At 49.2% G+C, this 20,710-nt stretch overlaps 1 protein-coding gene across 1 annotated transcript in view; it reads right to left on the reverse strand.

Annotated features, from left to right (window-relative positions):
• The window catches only part of Timeout (circadian regulator timeout), a 366,583-nt gene that overhangs the window by 12,371 nt on the left and 333,502 nt on the right, over nt 1-20,710 (reverse strand). The window contains exons 23-26 of the mRNA XM_077706142.1: nt 17,311-17,463; nt 17,144-17,212; nt 13,448-13,563; nt 12,109-12,443 (exon numbers count right to left, since the gene is read on the reverse strand). Of these exons, the coding sequence (XP_077562268.1) occupies nt 12,109-12,443; nt 13,448-13,563; nt 17,144-17,212; nt 17,311-17,463 (673 nt within the window). The remainder of the gene's footprint in view (nt 1-12,108; nt 12,444-13,447; nt 13,564-17,143; nt 17,213-17,310; nt 17,464-20,710) is intronic.

Below are 20,710 nucleotides of genomic sequence, written 5' to 3' on the forward strand. Positions count from 1 at the left end.
TCGAGCAAAAGGCAACACTGACTTGGAAAGAATGTTGTACCGAACAAGACGCCAGAACGAGAGTTTAGGAGGGAGATCTCCGCTACTGTATTTGCGGGAACTGAAAGGAATAGTACAGGGGGGATTAAAAGAAATGCGAACAACGGAGCGCACGGCCTCCGACGCATGCTGCGCCATCTGGCTGCGAAGTCAGTAAACTGCGCGTATGCTCACTTCTTCGAGAGCGTTTGAGAGTACGGCCTACATTTAAGGGAAATGCTTGACCAAATAGCGATGCTGTTCGTTTATTTCGAGACACCTTTTCACGCTGCGTCGCCACTGAGCAACATGATCGTTGAAGGGCATCATGCTAGCTGCAATGATCCTGCTGCGCGCTTGACTTCCAAATGTATTAGATAGCATGATGCTCAGTCGCGAGAGAGCGTAAAAATACGCCCCAAAGTAAATTACCGGTGCCGATTCGTTATTTATCAAGCATTTTCCCTAAGAGTAGGCCACGCTCTCAAGCACTCTCAAAGAACCACGCATGCGCGCAGTTTACTGACTGTGCAGCAGGACGGTGCGGCATGCGTGGGAGGCTGTGTGCTCCGTTGTTCGTATTTCTTCTAATCCCCCCTGAACATGCTGTCGTTGGTATTTTCGAGCTTTCGAACGGATCTCAACCCCTTAGACCGCAACACCTCCCCAAACGAAGCACAGGGGCGGGGGCATCGTCATTTTGGGGGTGCCATTATGCACGAACCTGTACCTTCTGGCTACTGCCATTAATGTTATTCAGAGTCGTCTTATTCGGAGCCTAAATTCATCTGATATCTGCTTAATCACCTAAAACAATGGCGTTTGGTTGCGTCAGTAATTGACGCAGTTCGCATTTTGTTAGGACTTTAAACTTTGAAGTTTTTCCAATTTAGCTTTATCAAGCAGGGTTGGCGGATCCCATACCGTGCAAGCATATTCTAGTATAGGCCGTATGTTAGTTTTGTACAATATTTCTCTGGCAGTTTGCGGGAAGGTGCTTGTGTTGCGGCGCAGAAAACCCAATGTCCTTGAAGCCTTACGGGTAATATAATCAATGTGTCTGTGCCAGCACAATGTTGATGTAAAGTAAACTCCTAAGTATTTAAATTCCCTTACACACTTTAATGAGCAATCCCTTATTTTATAAGTTGGGTAGTGGACATTTTCTTTTCTGGGAAACCTAATAAAGACAGTTTTTTCGAGGTTTAATGACATGCCCCATTTATCGCACCAAGTATTAATCTTGTTCAGATCATTTTGAATTACGTGTGTATCACTTTCACACGAAATTTTCCTGTACAGCACACAATCGTCAGCGAAGAGCCTCATGGATGATGTAATGTTATCACTGATATCATTTATATAAAGCAGAAACAACAAAGGCCCCAATACCGATCCCTGGGGCACCCCTGACGACACAGCTGAGGTATGAGAGGCTGCACCATTGATGATTACATATTGTTGTCTACCGGTAATGTACGCTGAAAGCCATGACAAAGTCTTAGGGGTGATACGATAGAAGGACAGTTTTTTCAATAAAAGTTTATGTGGTACTACATCAAATGCTTTTCTAAAATTTAAGAAAATGCAGTCAACAGATTCACGACCATCAAGTGTTAGTGCGATATCATGCGTGAACTGTATTAGTTGAGTGACGCAAGATAAACCCTTCCGGAATCCGTGCTGCGATGGGTTAAACAAAGCGTTATTTTCAATGTGTTTTACTATGTTGCTATACAAAATATGTTCTAAGACCTTGCAGCACACACTAATTAGAGTAGAGAGATGGGGCGGTAATTTGATACAACAGAACGTGGGCCGGTCTTGTGAACTGGAGTAACACTCGCTATTTTCCATTCATGTGGAAGGACACCCTCTTGGAAAGATTTTTCAAAAATTATTGTTAAATATGGTGCAACAGAAGACGCGCAAAACCTTAGCAGTGCATTTGGTAATTGGTCTGGGCCAGCTGCTTTTGAAACATTTAAGTTCTCCAGCAGTTGTTCGATTCCGCGTGTGTCAAAAAGTACATCTTCCATTGGTTTTTGAACAACAAGGGTACATAGCTATGTTGATCAGTTGGCGATAACGCCGAGCGAAATACAGAACTAAAATAGCGATTGAAACATTGCGCTTTTTCGAAAGCTTCCTCCGTAACACTGTCACCTTCAACTAGAGGTGGAATCGAGATGCTGTCTTTTTTACTACTTTTCATGTATTTCCAAAGCTCTTTTGGGTTCTGTTTAAGCCTATATTCAAAAGAATCGAAAAATCGGGACTTGGCTTCTGCTATGGCTGATTTGACGTGGTTAGATATTCTTTTAAGCTTATCTGATTTTCTGCGCATGGACTGTACCTAAAAAGCTTATAAATCCTCTGTTTTCGTTGTGTGAGCCGGTGTAATTCTTTTGTGAACCAAGGTTTATTTTTACTACGTCTTGGAGTTAGTGACCATGATGGCACGTATTTATCGCGTAGGTCTACAATTTTATTTTTGAAGATGTGCCAGAGCTGATTTACAGAATGCGATTCTGCGAACGTTTCAAAAGTAGGGAAATATTTATTTAACGCGGCATTGATTTCTGCTATGTTAGCTTTTGAATAATTAAAAATTTTCCGGCAGTTCTTATTGTACGAGTTAATATTCTTTAGGTTCATTTCACAAAGGACAGCCTGGTGATCACTAATACCAGGCATAATGACAGTTGATAGCACCTGTTCAGGTGCGTTGGTTAAAACGATACCTAGAATGTGGTTGCCTCTGGTGGGCTCTAATACCATTTTTGTTAGTGAAAGCAAGTTTACAAAATTAACCATTAATGTGTTAAGGCTACCAGATATTCCTGGAAGAGCCGGCTGACGATGCCAATCAATTTTGGGTAGGTTGAAGTCGCCACCTAAAACGACATAATCACTCTGAACCGACTCGGCCGCAGTGACTCGGCCGACTCGGACGCGTAGGGCATTGCAAAAAGTTGTCCCAACGGCCCATGAGCCTGCTCTACAAGAAATTACACCATGCCTTGCAGCGAAAAAACGAAGCCTTATAACCATGCGAAATTTCTGAATTTTACTAGGTTGGGATTGTATCTAAGCGCTCTTTGAAAATGAAGTTACTTTTGCGATATCTCTTGAGAATTCCCATAAATAACCGTGGTGCATGCGAGGCCCGTGGTAATACTGTCGCGAAATTCATGTCCCTCCTTGACGGGTTTTCTTGCCGCTCGCCATTTTCGGGTCGAGAGGAGCCGTACCGCGTAGCGGAGGAATGTTCTCGCCGCCATTGTCGCACCACGGCTGGCCATGTGTTTCGGGGAGAGAGTTGGGCGAGAGTGCCGCGGCCTACAGAAGGCTGCGCCCCGCGAATTCTTGGAAGATGCGCGGCCCGGTGGACGGTGTGCGTGGTGCAGCGCGGGGTTTCCGGGGAGCATGGGCTGAGAACTGGTGGTGGCCAGACGTACGGCCGGGACGCGGCGTCGGCCTTGAGGGCTGTGCTGGGGAGGCCGAGCGACGACGGCGGTGAACTTCGGGCCCCCGAAGATTCCTCAAGGAGGCGACAGTGCGCGGCCGGAGTTCACCCAAATTGCGTCGCTGATCAGCGGTGCCCCACCACAGACGACCGACAGCCTCCGTCACCCCGGCGAGACCATCAGCCGGACCGCAGCTAAGATGTTCTCCCCTTCTCCATCTTTCTTCGGACTCTTCCTATTCATCTTCTGTGTTGTATTTCCCTAAGCGGACTGCACGGGCTTATCCGCCTCCTTCAGTGCACCACGCCGTATGTGTTTCTAGCGGGCCTATTGTTAGTAGTTGGGGGAAGCCTCCAACCCCGCCTATTGTACACTCTACTGTCCCTTTCATTCACTGTCGCCTCCTCCTCGGGCTCGTAACGGCGTGTACCTTTTCTTTCATTCTGATTAATGTACTTCGTGTCGGTGTCTTGGCAGCTCTGACCCCAACGGGGTGTCAACTGCATTGTTTTATTAACTCGTCAAAACTCCTGTCTGTCTGTTTCGAATTTCCTGTGAATGTGAAGTAAATGTCCGTTGTTTTGAAACTGTTTTCCCGTGCCCCGTCTCGTGCCTCACGCCAGCGGCCAATCAGGCGTGGACCTATCGCCGGTTAGCAGGCCCGAACCACATTCTCGAATTCGCACGCAAGGGGGAGTTGTTTGTCGCTCCTCCCGTCCGAGACATCGGCCACTAAATTATTACCTCGCTCAATTCTGTGACAAATACTGCTTACTCGTACTGTACAGAGCACCCTAGTTTGAGACGAGACAAACAAGATATCAGTAACATCAAATACTCTTTTACTCGACTGAGGCTGTTTAATCTTTGAATGCCCTGATCATCCCAAGAAAGCGGCGTTTAAACGAAAGCGACATAAACCGTTTTTAAGAAAGCGACATAAACCGGCTCCAACAAGCGCCGAAGTTACACTTTGTATGAGACACCTGCAAAGACCCAAACAGAGAGATAGTTGCACTGACGTTAATTTTACTCGCGGATAACACCGGTAGCGCCGCAGACTCCTCGGTTATTACGATATTTCCCTTTCCAAGGTGAAAGGAAACACGGACAAAGCGGCCTTCATGGCGGGAGCGTGACGAATGGTTCCCGAGACCCTCTGTCCGCCTTCTCTAATGGAAGCCGCGTTCATTAATAAAGCCGAACACAAAAGGGTTCTCGCAACAAGGCCGACGTCCCTATACACGACGTTGCTCTAATAGATGTTCCCGCAGCGAAGTCCTCCGCGCTTGCCGACTTGCTTGCTTCCCCTGGCCCTTCTGACTTGAAGACGACTGCTGGCTTCGCGTTTACCGCGACCGCCGCTGGTACGACACAGAAAAGAGAAACCATTTTTCAGGACGCGGCGCATTCCGACGGCTGACACGGTTACGTATAACGTGCAGTGAGCAGTCGAAACGTCTGCAAGCTGAAACGACGGAGCCTATTTCGTACACGTGACCCTCGACTCATCTGCTATGCGCCAATGGCTATTTGCAAATTACCTGCCCTGCGGTGGCTGTGTACTCGCGAAGCGGATCAAAGCGCCAAGCGCGAATGAGGATTTTATATATACAAGGCTGTGTCTTGAGTGCCGTCCGACGTACTATAAGTACTCCCCTATAGCGACGTCAACTGTGGCTGTGCAAAAAAAAAAAAAAAAAAACCGCTTGGCATTACATTACTCTACCTAATGTAAAACAAAGTACCCTAATCTAAACTAACATACAATGACTTAACAAACAGAATGTAATCATTTAAAACACCGAAACCTAACCTAAGCATCGATAATTATATTTTACTTTAAAGGTGAAAAAAATTACAAAAGAGGAAACAGCCGGTCTCGGACCACCGACCTTGGCGTCAAGAAGCGAAGACGGAAATCCCAAAACCACACCGAGAGACGTTTTGTTCGGTGCTAGCGTAGTCTTAAATATTCCAATGTCGTAGGACGGCGCTCTAACCATGCCTGCAGCTCTGAGCTAAAGTGCCGTCGGACGGCCCTCTAGACACTGCGTATATAGAAACCTGCTAGCAATTCAGCACGGTTACCAGTGCTCTAGAGAATCGCTGCACGACATCACTGCACTCAAGAATGTGTGCCTCTTTCACGGCAAGGTGTTTCAAAATGGCGTTTTACGCCCTGAAGCTACAACTGGGCAACGGGGAGGGCAGTATTGGACGGCTACGGACTAATTTCGGCCACCTGTAGTGTGCCCCAACACGCGTACAAACTCCCAAAATGACTTCCTTCTTTTTTAAAGCGAAGCTTTATTGTCCTTACTGATGCCGTTGTGCGCCAATACGCCCGGCAGAAAAGCCAACTTTCTCTGACTATGATGATGATCATGAATGATCGAGGGTGAAATGAAAAAAAAAAAACGCTTCCCGTGACCGGAATAGTACCTAGGTCCCTCGAGTTATGAAGCCAGCGTCTATCCGATTGCTCCATTGAGACATGGTCGAAGCAGCAGGTACCGATTCGCGCCGTACAACCGAAACCAAAACATTAGGCCTACGGAGTGTGCAACCCGAGAGTTTCTGTGGGTATTCTATAAAGGTTCTGCGTACCTGCACAGCGGCACATACTCGCAGTCTGGGACTGGCCAACTAAAGAACCCATCACGAGAAGGCTTCGCGTTCAACCATCGTCGTCGCCAGACGGAGGGGTGCATGACTTTGCGGGTGAAGCCCTTTAGTGGCTGGGGCGGTTGGCGTCTCCTGTCCTCGTCGTAACCGTCTCATGTAGTCACGGTACTAAAACACCAGGGAACTCGTTTACATCTCGCGCTAGAACGTAACGCGAACTAAAGAAACACGTCCCCGTGGTCACTCGTTTGCGCCTCACGCTAGAGAGCTTCGTGCGTGAAAGACACGAGACTTTTACAGCAAGGCTGTATACCCTACCCCCAAACGGTTTCATATCCGTTGGCAAAAACGCCAAGGCGCCGAGAATACACTTATACACTGCATGCTTCGCCTCTCCCCCAGGCTTCACGTTAGTGGAGATGGCCCGCGATTTTTAGTTTTCTACTTCCTTTAGCAAAACAACCACCATCGTTCAATATTAAGCGACATAAATAGGGCGGCGGTTACGATTAGTGATGTTTTGTTCGCGGCTTCGTGAATATGCGAGCAAGATGTGTTGCGCAAAGAGAAACTAGTTTCATCAGCACTAAAGAGAGAGAGAGAGAGAAACAACTGTCGACAGCCCGTTCTCCGCGGTTCGAATTCTCCCGCGAGTTCGGTGATGCGACGACGCTCACTCATGGGGCTCTTTTCGCAGCTGCGGCTATTGCGAAATGCTTGAAGCTGCCAAACTTTTTTCTGCGAAAGTGGAGGAAGTGTTTAAAACGATTTGTTTCGCAAATTCGAATCTTGCACTACTCGCGAGCGTTCCTCGGAGAACACGGAGCGAATTTCGCAAGGGCGAGCAAGCGCGGCAGTGTATTCTCAAACAAACAAACAACAAAAACACCATGCAGTACAAGCATATAGCACATTGCACACTCAACGGGCCCCGACTACCGCCTTGAAGCAGCTCTTTTACAGTCCCGCGCATTTTGCTTCCCTATCCGACGAGACCTGACGAGGGAAAAAGAAGAGAAGCGGGACAACAACACGCGCGAGAGTTGCTGCACGGAGAGTTTTGCGAGTTCCTGCCTCCACTACCCAGACTAAAGACGTCTCGCAAAGGGAGAACAAAAGGAGGAAGAAAAAAAAGCACGTCAGCCGCAGGAAGAGTTGGGCATGGCCGGGGTATACAATTAAAATACGAAACGCAGACAGCGCAGAATGCACCGGCATACACTGGGCCCCATGTTGCGTGTCAAGCGGCGCACGCGATGATGGACGACCTTCTCCGTGATCTACTTCGAAATAAAGCCCTTCGGAAACGGGCAGCGGACGCAGCGCTAGGCACAACGCGAGAAACACGCAGGGGCGCTTGTTGCCAGGAGCACTTTGCGGCCGAAAAGAGGAACAACATCCAAACAAAAGCGAGGGCGATGCGAAAGGTAAGCGTTAAAAAAAGGAACGCCCAGCTAGGAACACGCAAGGGGGAGGGGAGAGGGGGGGTGGCACGAAGGAAACGTAGACGATCTTTCGATTGGCCCCGGCGGACAGGCGCAAGCTGTTCCCACCAGAGCGATTCGGTCACGCCATGGATCACCCGGTATTGCGGAGAAGGGCGGCTGTGCGGAACTTCACGAAGGATCGATTGTAAAATCTCGAAGCAAGTAACCGCCGGAGCTGTTCTCGGATCGCAATATAAGCCGTGATCCAGACATGGCAGGTGCCAATCGATAAGTCGATGGAGCGCAATGCAGAGCCCATCAAAGGCACAGGATAAAGCGCAGGGTCAACCGAGGAGAAGAAATAAAAAGGGGGGCTCAACGCGAGCACACTGCTCTTTTGCCTCGCGAGGAAGTTGTTTCCGCGTGTTGCTCGCTCGACTCGACTGAAGCACACGTGGGGCTGCAAAAAACGAAAAGCGAAACTAGCCGCTGCAGGGCAACTCGAGCCTGTCAACGTCGAACTCAATACCTAACATCGCTAGACGACCCTCTACCTGCGAAGGGACGTAACGACGGGTTGTAAACTTCCTGTCGCTAACCGCGATTGAGAGCAGTGCGATGAAAGTTTGAACATATTTTTGACGGGAACTTTTTTATAGCCTTTCATATAGTGTAGTAACGTTGGCGCCTCGAGTGAATATATTTGCACGTGTTATTTTTCTACGCGATCTGGATGAATACGGTGCGACATGCTTTTGTGCAAGGCGGGGAAGGGGAAAAAAATGGGGACTGCCAACTTGAGGGAACTTGAGGGCAGAAGCATGAACGCGACACGAGCAGATGACACAGATTAATGCAGATCATAAATATACTGACGCGGCGAGTGTATAGGCCCTCATTATTACGAATGGGCCATGTTACCTTGTGTTAACAGAAAGAATTTTGCAAAAATATGGCGTTACATTTGTAGTTTCGTGGGCGCATTTCTTTTGTTGCTAGCTGTTCCTCCTACGTCATTGCAATTCAATAGATGCAATAGACTAATGAGGTTGCTTGCTTGCATAGCGTCTAGTTTAAAAAAAAAAAAAAAACGCTGCAATTGTAGTAGCAAAAAAAAAAAAAAAAAAAAAAACACTGTTACCTGAGGAGCCACTGAGCGGATGAATAGACTCATGCTCATTTTTATACATAATCGTTCATAATCCGGAACAAAAAAGTACTTATGGCAATCGCCGCGAAGTTGCCGCACATAATAAATAACTTGAAGGTCATTATTTTTCATCACAACATACGCCCGTATCCAAGCAGTACGTACGTACAGTCACGATCAACTGAAGGTGGTAGCAGGAGCACCAAACAACGGGACTTTGAAACTGCATAGCGCCCTATTTGATCAGAACTTTAGAGATAAAGATAGCGCTGCCTTTTCCCCTTGAAGTCTCTGTCATGATGCAACCAAGATACAACCCGTAACACAGCCCTGCTTCTTGTTTCATCGCAACTCGAACGACTACCTTCAAATCGATTGCTTCTGTATTTCTTCAGCCACTAGGCGTCTTACCCGTCACTATAACAAGGCAATGGCTACTCCACAGCAACGCGAACAGCGGCACGAGCAGTAGGATGTCGTCCCTCATCACCGACGGTAGAGCTCTTTATTTTTAGCCTGCACTGGCTAGCTGCACTGAGTGTAAGGTCGGCATGACAAGAATAATGTGTGTAAAGCTACACTGGCTGCACTGGTGTACCCAGCGGGGGTGAAAAAAAATGTAGCAGTTCAAGTGGCGGATAATCCAGCTGCTCCCATTAAAGAGAGGCAAAACGAAGAACAATATCGCCAATTAAACGAGGTGTAGGATGGGTATGCTTTAGTGCATAACGACACCGCAATGCAACTCTCGTGGAAGTGGGAGTTTTTCCATCCAGCTTAATGAACAGCCTTATCATGATATGGGGAATCAGGAACCACCACTTCTTACATCCCGGATAAGCTTACAGAGGAGGAGGATTACAACTCGCCGAAAACACCCCCGGCTTCCCATTCTGTGCTGCACCGCACTTTTTTGAAAGGCACCGCGGAGTCGCTCGTGTGCTGAGATTCCGGCGCACGATCAAGATCCCCAAATGGTCGAAAGTGGCCCCGGTGCAGAGTCAGGGCGCAAAACAACCCACAACATTTGAATTCGGTACCACGGAGACACATCAAAAGTTTGGTTCATTCAACGGCTACAGCGTCAGAATAATAACCACGCCCGTTATCCCGGAAACTTTCAACGAGACCGTAAGAAAAAGAATGAGAGTCGCGACCGGGGGGCCGCTTTAGCGCTGCCCCAGTGACGTCACGGGGACTAGCTAGCGCGCTTAGCGGCAGCCTACAAAACTGCCGCCAATGAACACGACGGCGCGAATGTAGTGGCCTTTCTGGTGCCATTCGATTGCAGCACTTGAACACTAGTATTTTTGGTACCTCATCAATTCAAATTGCTGACGTTGTGTAGCGAGAATATTGAACTTTGGCAACATTTGAGATACTTTTTTTTTAGAAAGCAGCATCCTGCGGGGCCGGAAGCGAGAGTAGCGAGTTATCCTATGCTAGTCCTTTGAAATAATACAAGTACGTAGGTACGGTGTCTTCACGGTACCTTTCAAGGAAAGGCCTGACGATTATTTCTTTTTACACGAGGTGTGAAAGAGAAAGGAAAAAGCAGAACACGCGTGGGCAAATAAATGAAGCGAAGTGTGGCGGCAGGCGCTGTCACAAAGTCTCGGTTCTAGGTAGGGCGGCGCCCGCTGGGAGTGAGGATTCCAGATAGCAAAAGGAGGAAGCGCGGAACGAACGACACGTTTTTTCTCTCGGAGAGGAACGACTTAGCGACAGCCACACGCACAAAAGGAACGTAAGCGTTAATGTTACGCGCTTTGGCTTGCGTATCCTGAAAGGTCGCGCCTGGCGAACAACCAGGCGCCATCGATACTTTCTTCCGAGGTGTCAAAAAGGTAAGCCCCCCAAAACAAATTTCCTGACCCGAGCTGCGTGCGATGTGCGCCCGCCCGTCGCAACGAAAACGGGAAACACAACCGCACGAAGAGAAAACCGGGTTGTAACCTCGAACCAGACGCCGGAGGAAAGGGACGCACAAGCAATGGCGAGGCTAAAGCCTGACAGGCGCCGCCGCTGCACAGCGTATGACATAAAATAAAATCTCACAAACACACGCACAACCCCCCCACTCACCACGATCCATCATCAGCCCTTCAGCGGATCGCTTTGCGCCTCCGGGGAAGCATCCGTTATTTTGAAGGGACAGCACCAGAAATAAATATATATATACATATATAAATATCTCGAGACGGAACAGACAGAGCACAAGTTATCTGCCCAGGAGAGAGGTGACGGTCGCGCGAGGGAGCCAGGAGGGTTCCGACGTGATTCATGAGAGCCGGCACCAAAATTTGTAAACAAACAATAAAGAAAACCTTGAAGGTTTAGAAACAAAGTACTGGGCAGTGAGCTGAGAGTGGCAGTGCAATGACAAGCCAATCTGAAGCGCGCGGAAAGTTCCAGTAGCTGTATTAGGATCGGTAGGTACCATTAGAGGAACCCAGAAAAGCCTTGTGTAAAAGTTACAAAAGGCCTGTATTGTCCCGTAGCACCAATATAGCGATGCAATGCCGTTGGAATTATTGATCTACATTCAGTATTAGCTGCGCCAGAAGGAATTAAATGCACCTCTCCCCACTTGCCGATCGACTCATCCTCCCTCTTTGCTTCCTTCAAAGCAGCTGGAAACACTGGGAATAGCCATGTGACATCGCGACGCTCGACTTCCGTTCTGCGCTAGCTACATTCCTGCGCCTAGGCACGCGTCAATCGCTGCGGACCCGCCTTTGCCGCCTTTGCCTCGGGATCGCGCAGGAAGGAGGAAGAGCAGCCGGAAGCCAACGGCACTGACGCCGCCAGCGGCCGACCTCGCCGGCGATTGGGCGAATCAGCGGGCGCCTTCGCCGTTGCGTCAGCCGCGGTCGGCTCGCTGCGGCGTCGCGCTCATCGGCTGAAAAAGGCGATCTTCAAAAATTGTTTACAAATTATCTGTACAACGTATGGGGCTCACACTTGGCTCAAAAATACCCCGTTATGCGTTCTACCACCTGAATGCATTTGATTGCCACCTTCACAAAGCTTTTCGGGGTCCCTTTAATAGTGAAACGCACACAACGACGCCTGTCGAAGGGGGGGGGGGGGGGGGGGGGGGCATTGCGGATTTCTAGGCAAGCAAGCAAAACACAAAGCACACACACGCACGCACACGCACACACACACACACACAAACAAACGCCGTTAGAAACACCGGGACTAACCAGTAATCGCTGGAAACGACATTTTGCTGATCAGAATTTACGTCAAAAAAAGAAAAACTGCGCTGTCCTGTACTGGGTGAGCAAAAGCCGCGAAGAAGGTCCTATTTTTTAGCTTGAGGAGTCGTTAATTTTTTTTTTTTTCGTCTTTCGCAGCACCAATCGAGCGCACTCTTGGTACAAAAGTACAGCAGATTTTGTGAACTTACTCTTTTTGACGCTCCCTCTTTTTCCGCAGCAGCGAAGCCAGGCCTTCGAGGTTTTTATTCTGTTTCCGAGGGGTCGGCACAGTCTTGGTCGGCAAGTCGTCTTCATTCTCATCGTCGGTCATCATTCGGCAGTCGTCGGCAACGCTACCGTCGTCGGGGGCAGGCTGGGAATCGCTGTGAACAGACGTCGAAGGGCCGGCGATTTGCGCATCGGCCGCGGGGCCAAGCACCAAGATGGGGGCCCCGTAGTCGCCTTCCAGGGCCTTCTTGAGGACGTTCACCCGCGAGTTGAGCATGCTGGACGACATGTCGGCAGGAATGCGCCAGTACGCCTCCTGGAAAGGCAGAGGGAAACCAAGGCGGTGCGACACATCGCTCCCCCAGACGCCTCTGGAATTTAGAGCGTTCAGTCCACACTGTGAGCCAACAATAAGAAGCCCCCGTGGGCCCTCTTCACCGCAACGCTAGAGAATGACCAATAGACGAATGTGAAAATTCGACGAATGACGATCCCCACCATTCAATTAGACCGACAAATGGAAACTGCGCTGGGACATTGCGCAATGCAACAACGCCTTGCACGTCTCGTGTGTTGTAACCGCGCACTACCGTATTTTTCAGTCAAATCGTAGGCTGGGCCTCGTCATTCGCCGAATTTGCACACTGGGCCCCTTCTACTGGTTTATCTGGAGCCGACATACGGGGACTTGTAAGAGCGAAGGCGCTTCTCCTTACTAGTCGAATGAAGTGTCGCGCGTGGCCGGCCCTCCTCAAGACGGCCCGCCATTCATCACTGCTCTCGACGGCAGCGAGGAGAAGCCCATTGAAAAAAGGGAGCATACCCATGCGACACGCTTCACGCGCACGCCGATATATAATATTATCGAAAAAGTACTTCACGCCCCACACCAGATGCAATTATTGCCTTAGCTCTGACGAGGGGTGCAGGGTAGAAGCAGCTTTTTCGAGGAGTTTTGCAGCAAGAGGCAAAAATAAACCTCGCAGCAAGAAGCACTATATTCCAAATGAGTAGACGCGCTCCGTTGCAAGACGCGGACGGCGAGTTCGCCGAAACTCGACGCCACGGATAGGTAACCGTTGGGTTGGTGGCTGGACGAGAGCGATAACGCCCCGTCAGAGAAGGCAAGTACGGTGCTGCCAATTCAAGCCATTTTTATAAAGCAAACAGAGACAAGCGCGCGCGCACGCACGCACGCGCGGGCCCACCCACGTACCCACCGGCACACAGACAGACAGACAGACAGACAGACAGACAGACAGACAGACAGACAGACAGACAGACAGACAGACAGACACGATTAAAAAGTGACGCCCGTACCTGTTCATCTGTCGGTGGCTGAATGCCCATGGTACGAAGCAAGCTGCAAAAATCGCTGTCTTCCATGGACAAATGGTGTGACTCGAGGAGAGGCACCAGCGGCACGGCGGACGGACCTGCGCCAGTTTCTTGCCTGTAAGACCGTACCAAAGTGCCGGAGAAGTCCCCCCCCCCCCCCCCTTCCCCTCCCTTTTCGGAATCTCATATTTAGTATTATTGACGGATATATACTGCAATAAAAGCAAGGCGGCATGCCCATACTTGAAGTTCCCCCTCACGCTGCATCCGTTTTATCATCTGCAGAACTCCCATTGAACAAACGAAACCTTCTTGCCGTAGTCATGAAACCAGGAGATACCACAAAGCAGTCCCCTTCAGATCTTGTTATAACTACCATATCACTATGCAATAATGACCTCTAACCGGGAAATTGGGAATTTTAATTGGGAAAATAGTAGGGGTGTGCGAATATTCGAAAATTTCGAATATTACTCGAAAATAAATATTTTATATTCGTATTCGCTTCGAGAACTGTGTATTCGAAACATTTCGAATAATCAGCAGTTATCGAAAATTTGGATCGATTAGTTTAAGCAGGGGGGGGCTTTTAGATTTCGGAAAAATGACAAAACATTGTCTGTTTTAAAGCCACATATTCTGTTTCCATGTTTTCTATCCTGTGCGTTTGCAAAGTTTTCCCACCGAAAACCGTCGCAAGATGGCATAAAAATACTTTTGGGAGCCGCGGTGACAAAATGTCAGCGCAAAAGACCGAAAAAACTGCGATTTTCGGAGCACTGTATCTCCGCAACGGTGCCACCGGGCGAGGCCATTTTGGAACCATTGGATCGGCCGAGCGATCCTCTCTCCTGTCCTAGACGTCCCTTTTATCTTCGCTGATTAACAAACACACGAACGGCAGAAAAAGAAAGACGGACAAATGAAGCGAGAAATAGATGCTGAAGCGCGGTTGGCCTTCCGGTCGGCGCGCGTTGAAACGGCCCTCCTGATTGGGCGTCGTTGCGGCAATGCAAGATGGCGGCCGGCTCGTGAGGTCGCTCTTAAGCCCGTACTACATGGAGCGATTTCACCTGCGAATTCGCTGATGCGGCGCCGCTCGTGCGGCGAAAGCACCTTTTTTCGTTGCTGCGGCAAAGTGCCAAACATTTGAAGCGGTCGAGCGAACGGCGCTCGTGCGGCGTGTGCGGCGCAGAGGGGCCGGACCTGCGGCCAATAGGAGCACAGCTCGGCACCACTTGCACGCTTGGAAACCAGATGACGTTGCTTGTATGAGCGCGACAAAAGCGCGGGCACACCCAAACGTTTGTCTTCTCTGCTGTGTGTGCGTATATTGATAAAGAATTGGCAATTCTTATATAAAACCGCAAATAAACTTATATTTACCGCAAACCAGGCAGAAACAACTTGTCAAGAAAGTAAAATAAAACCACCCTTGTTAAAATCACACAACTTTTGCTGGTGGCAAACTTAATTCAGTCTGCAAACAAGGCGCATCTGAAATGCGAAAATCGCGGCGTTCGCAGGCAGGCCCCATGTAGACGACAATTCCAGGCATTGCGAACTTCGCAAGTGCGAATGTTCGTTCCAGCGGATTCGCAGGCGAAATTCGCTCCATGTAGAACGGGCTTTAGGCTTAAATCTAACGTAACAGGCATTAATTACAACAACTGGCGTTCAATCGTAACCGGTTGCCCAGTCAGGAGATGCTCTGACGCGCAGCATATGCAGCTATGCCGTGCGCCCGGTACCTTTGACGCGTCGGCCGTTTTCTTCTCAAAGCTAGCGAGCCTACTATCAAACATAGCAATAACTAAGCAACGCAACGCAAATGAGCAACGCAACTAAGCAATAACTAAACGCAAATTAGACTTAAAGGTCACTTTGCGGACCGCTATCACAAGCGCGCACACCGTGTTTCACCGTCCAAGGTAAAATCACGCTCACCACGAAGCAATCGATGACCTTCGCCTTTCGAGCCACGCAACTTCCCGTAATCAGGCTCATGATCTCAGGCATTTCCATCCCGATAACGTCCGTGTTGAATACCACAGCACATAAATGACTGAACAGAACCTTTGCCAAGCGAAGCAGCGAAAATGAACTCCGAAACGCGCACTGCGCAGTTCAGGCGGCCTTCTTCTTGTGTTGCCGCACCTACACCCAATGAGGAGGGCCGTCTCAGCGCAAGCCGATCAGAGAGCCAATCGCGCTTCAGTATCTATTTTAAATGCGGAGCATTTCTTAGGCTCGCCTGGTCCTGCGTCGGTGATTGCGGCGCTGTCCACACGCTCACTGCGCATGCGCAACTCTCCTCCTTACACCCACAGCTTCGCGATACTACACTATAAAAAAATAGTTAGCAGCGCCCGGTTTCGATCCCACGACTCTTTGGCCGCAACGGGAGGTACGCGGTGCTCTTCCCACTATGCTACAAATCCGGGACAGGTGCAAGTGCTACGAACGCGCCTTATGTCCTTGACTCATTCAAACTACGTCAAGAAGCTACTGATACAACGAAGGCACGCGAAGCTGAACGTCAATGGAAACGACGAACTGAAAACTTTAGAGGGGGATGCTGAATTTCCCGTGGGAAAGCTGTGGCGGGAAGCGCCACGCGCCTTGCAGCTCAACCAGCCCCGTCCGCAGCGCCTCTGATGCTGATTGTGGCAGGATGCCCCTAGGGATTGGCCAACCAAAGAATCCATCACGAGATAGCTTCGCGTTCAACCACCGTCGTCATCTTCCCGTAGGGGAACCGCCGAAGAAGAAGAAGAACGAGAAGACAAAGCTGCGAAGAGGAGGGCGTGTACATTGCTCTCAGCCGGTGCACCAATGTCAACAACCTTTACCTCACCAAAGCTGATGGAGACTACCGATTCTACCACAGAGACAACATCGACAAGAACATGATGGACGAGTTTCGGCGCCTCGAGAACCACCGCCTACTCACCGTAACACAACAGCACTTGCGTGCCTTTGCCACCGGTGTGGACCCGGACGCGGAATTCCCTCTGGCGCTAGTAAAAACCAGATCACTCAACTTAACGGCAACACAATGGAACCATACGGAACCGCCACGATGATTCGCATCCTCATCAGGGTTCCCCGCGGGAAGATGGTAATTTTTTTGGCTTCCTTTGTGCTTCGTCCTTTTTCTGCCGTTCGTGCGTGTGTGAAAGAACGAAGATAACAGAGCCCGCTTGAACAGGAAAGAGGATCTCGGCCGATCTAATGGTACCAAAATGGCCCCGCACAGTGGCACCGTTGCGGAGATACAGCACTCCAAAAATTGCCGTTTTTTAGCTGTTTCGCGCTGATATTTTGTCACCGCGGATGGTAAAAGTATTGTTCTTATGCCATTTCGCGACGGGTTTTGCTGGAAAAATTGCAAACTCAAAGATGAGAAAACATAGAAGCCGAATATGTGGATCTCAAAAAGCGAGTTTTTGGTCATTTTTCCGAAGCTTATATAGACGCGTTCCCCCTTTTATTCGATATTCGATTCGATATTCGAAGATGGATATTCGTATTCTATTCGTATTCGGAAAATTTGATATTCGCACACACCTAGTTCAAAATACGCGTCCAAGTAGTGCGGCAAATGACGATCTGCGCGAACAAGTATGGCAGCATCGGTTTTGCAATCGCTGAGGAAAGTTAAAGCAGTGCTCTTACTCTCCGTGTCCCAGTCTTCCAGGGCGTCTTCCAGAGATGACTGCAGCCACTCGATGCTCTCTTGGCGACCTTGACCCGGCCAAGCACACGAGAGGAGAAACATCCAAAGAAGAATTAGGAAAGTTACGCGGTTTAGATGCACGCATCAGTAGTTTCGAAAAATATACCTGCTTCCACCAGCTTCCCAAGAACGGCCCGGAGAGCTTCCGGGGATGTCGCAACCTCTGTTCTCGGCACTGTTCTGAAAGTCGGCGCCGATTTCGATGGCTTTTTCTTCTGCTGGGCCGGACGCACGGCTGGTGCGCCACTCCTAAACATATCTGGAAGAGAAACAAGCACTTATTGCATCCATATTCGCAAAAAAAAAAAAAAAAAAAAAAGGGGCATACTTGTTTGCATGGAGAACCGCGACTACCCACAACAATTACACATTTATTTTTGCCAACGTTTAGCTGCTTCCCACTTCGATAGGGGAAAAAAAAAAAGAACGTTGCAGTTCTGCAAGCACAGTGGGTGTGCAGTAACACGTACAAAAACGAAAAATCCATACAGTCAAAAAATGACAACTAATGCAAGTTGAATACAAGCTGCAGAATGAACAGGAGACAGTAAGCAAAAACAGTACTGTAATGCAAAAACCAAAAACAGCAACAACAAAAAACGAAAACAAAAAGAAAACAAAGAAAATACAGAGATGCGTGTTTTTTTTCTTCTTCACGCGCGCAGCGCCATACACGCGAGAAAAGAACGATATGATTGAGTAGACAGATATAAGGAGATAGGTGCGCAGTATTTGGGCACATACATAGTCTGCACAAGCAGCGGGTCCTCGTCCCGATAATGACGACACAGGCGGTGAACAGTCTTATTGCAACAATTTCAGAAAAAAAACCCAGGATAAGTAAACACGAAATAGTCTAAAACAGCACAGATAAACTAAGCCCTACAATGAAAGACAGCGTGAAAAACAAATGCATAGCAATTTGCAGAGGGCGACGCTTGCTTTTTCAGAGATGACATAAAGCATCTACCACCAAAAAATTCCATAACATCGGACCGAAGCGCGTACCAGTCACGAACAGTTCGTGGAAAAAAACGAGTTTTTATACACATTTGTTCTGCACGAGAAGTTGATCAGCTTCTTTGCGTGATTTGACTGCGTCGGACGTAATGTTACTGGTTCTTTGATTGATTGTAGGGTTTAACGCGCCGACGCAACGCAGGCGATGAGGCGCGCCGTAGTGGAGGGCTCCGGATTAATTTTGACCACATGGGGATCTTTAACGTGCGCCCAAATCTCGTACACACGGGCGTTTTTGCTTTTCGCCTCCATCAGAAAAGCGGCCGCCGCGGCTGGGAATCGAACCCGCGACCTCGTGCTCAATGTTACTGGTTCTATGTATTTAATCTCGTTAAAAATCGTGGAAAAGTAGCTACATAAATTTGAGCCTGTTCCAGTGCCGTCTGAACTGCAAGCTTTCTAATTGGGCACTTTTCAAAAGAGCACTGTCCTTATTGCGTCAGACGTGTTTGATATACAATGTATTGCTCATGGCAGCATCTGCTGCGTGTTCAGGCGCGAGGTATACCGTTACCCCAGAAGGGTTTCGCATTCCATCTGGACTGTTTATACCCTAAACAGCATTAAAAAAAAAAAAAAACCGCACACAAAACGAAACATCCAGCGGCCTCGTGTTAATTTTGTTTAAAAACAAACGTTACATTCTTAATAAGGCAAAATTCCACGAAGTACTAATCGAGGGGCTAGACGAAATAATGTTTCGATTTTGCTGCGTTCATTCGAATCAGATTATCCATCCCAAGCTCGACACCCTACGGCCGATTCAACGAACAACACACTGCCGTACGTTCGCGCTAAATAATGTATCATAATCGCTCTTTATACAGTTACAGTTGATTTATTCGGGGGCTAATAAATGTTGGCTATAAAGCTAGCCGCATTTCGCTATCATTAAAAGCGGGCTCTTCAGCTCTTCCGCATACACATAGTAAAAAAAAAAAATTAGAGCCCGTCCTAAAGCCATTTATTATAGCACCGTTCCGACAAAAAAGGACGTTAGGCGGACATCTATGTTTATTAATTATACACAGTCTAAATTTACAACTGTAAAAAAAAAAAAAAAAAAAAGAACTGTTACATCCGGGGCCGAGAAGCGACATTTGCGTTTACTTAAGCGACGCCAGGACACGGAAATTCCTGATTACAAACTACAAAGAGGATTACCATGCATTACCTTTAATACCGCGTTCGCTTCAGCCTCGCCCCAGGCGAGGTAGTGCACTTTTTTTTTTTTTGTCAGAGACAGAACGGCAAGAATAAAGTACAGCGCAGAGCAGTTTTCAATCCGCTCGCGCGAAGACGAAGAGGGAGGGCGGCGGCGAGAGGGGCGGCAAGCTCATTCCGGACATCTGCGCGACGCACCAGCGTAAAATATGGTCCGCGGCATTTGATTAATGCCCCGCCGAGGTCAAGACACACGCTGGGCTTCAGCGAGGCGCTCCCGATGAGGGGCCAGGCACGATACGCGGGGGCGAAGCTGACGTCGCTTGCACTGCCCCGCCGGTCGAAGGCTGCTATCAGCGATATAGAGCAGCGTCAAGGTCAAGGCGCGTACGACCCGTTCGCCCTTGCGCTGCCCCGCAGGACGTCGCGGAACCACGCACTTTTGCAAGAACGACGGGAACGAAAACCGTTTATTACAGCGACCGCATTCCCGCAATGGAAACGCCGGAGTGATTTGTGTCTGCCCTTCGAAGGGAAGCGGCTCGCGGGCGTTTTTCACTGATACGTCGCCATGTGTGGGAACGTATTAGCGAGCCAGCAGCTTTGACTTCCGTTGCCGTTGTCGTGTGCTCTCTCGCGAAACTTGCTACATTTCTGGGCTGAAGCAGCAAGCACGCGCGAGAGTGTCGCGATGACGTATAGCTGGCGCGCGATCGTTTCAGCGAACATAGGGAACTACGTCTCGCCGGCGGCTCGCTATGGCGGCGCCGGCTGACCCGCTGGCCCGACAACACGCTTCACAGCAGCGGCGGCTCGACGTCGCCGGTTTGACGCGATTTGGGTCCTTGGCTCGCGCGCGCGTCCGCGATTGCAAAGTACCAGCCGTCAGACTCGAAAGCTATCCGGAAGGAGCTGGGCCGAAATGGACGGCCTAATGGGCTTCCTTTCGGACTCCGCCAGCACGCTCAAAGCCAACAGTTGTACGCACCGTGCGCACAACGACGGTGACTCCAAGTGACCCATTTTCGCGTACGGCGGAGAACCGAATTAGCTGAACTCACAACCTCGTTTTCACGATCACGCGCTAGGTCGGACGCTGGACATTTAGAGGCTGCCTCGTCACACGCATCGTGAGACAACAGCGGTAGAAACGGCCGCAGAAAGCATCCAATACGCTCAAATATGCTCCGTTATGTGGCTCTCGCTGCATCTATATATCCATGCGGATAGATGCAGCGATCTGATGCAATCAGCACTGCTGATTGCATCAGATCATGCAAGGAGACGAGATCTTACATCTGCTACGCAGGTGGGGTTGAGGA

Source organism: Haemaphysalis longicornis, unplaced genomic scaffold (assembly GCF_048455015.1).
Source record: "Haemaphysalis longicornis isolate Haplotype H1 unplaced genomic scaffold, Haemaphysalis longicornis Haplotype H1 scaffold_4, whole genome shotgun sequence".
NCBI classification, from domain to species: domain Eukaryota; kingdom Metazoa; phylum Arthropoda; class Arachnida; order Ixodida; family Ixodidae; genus Haemaphysalis; species Haemaphysalis longicornis.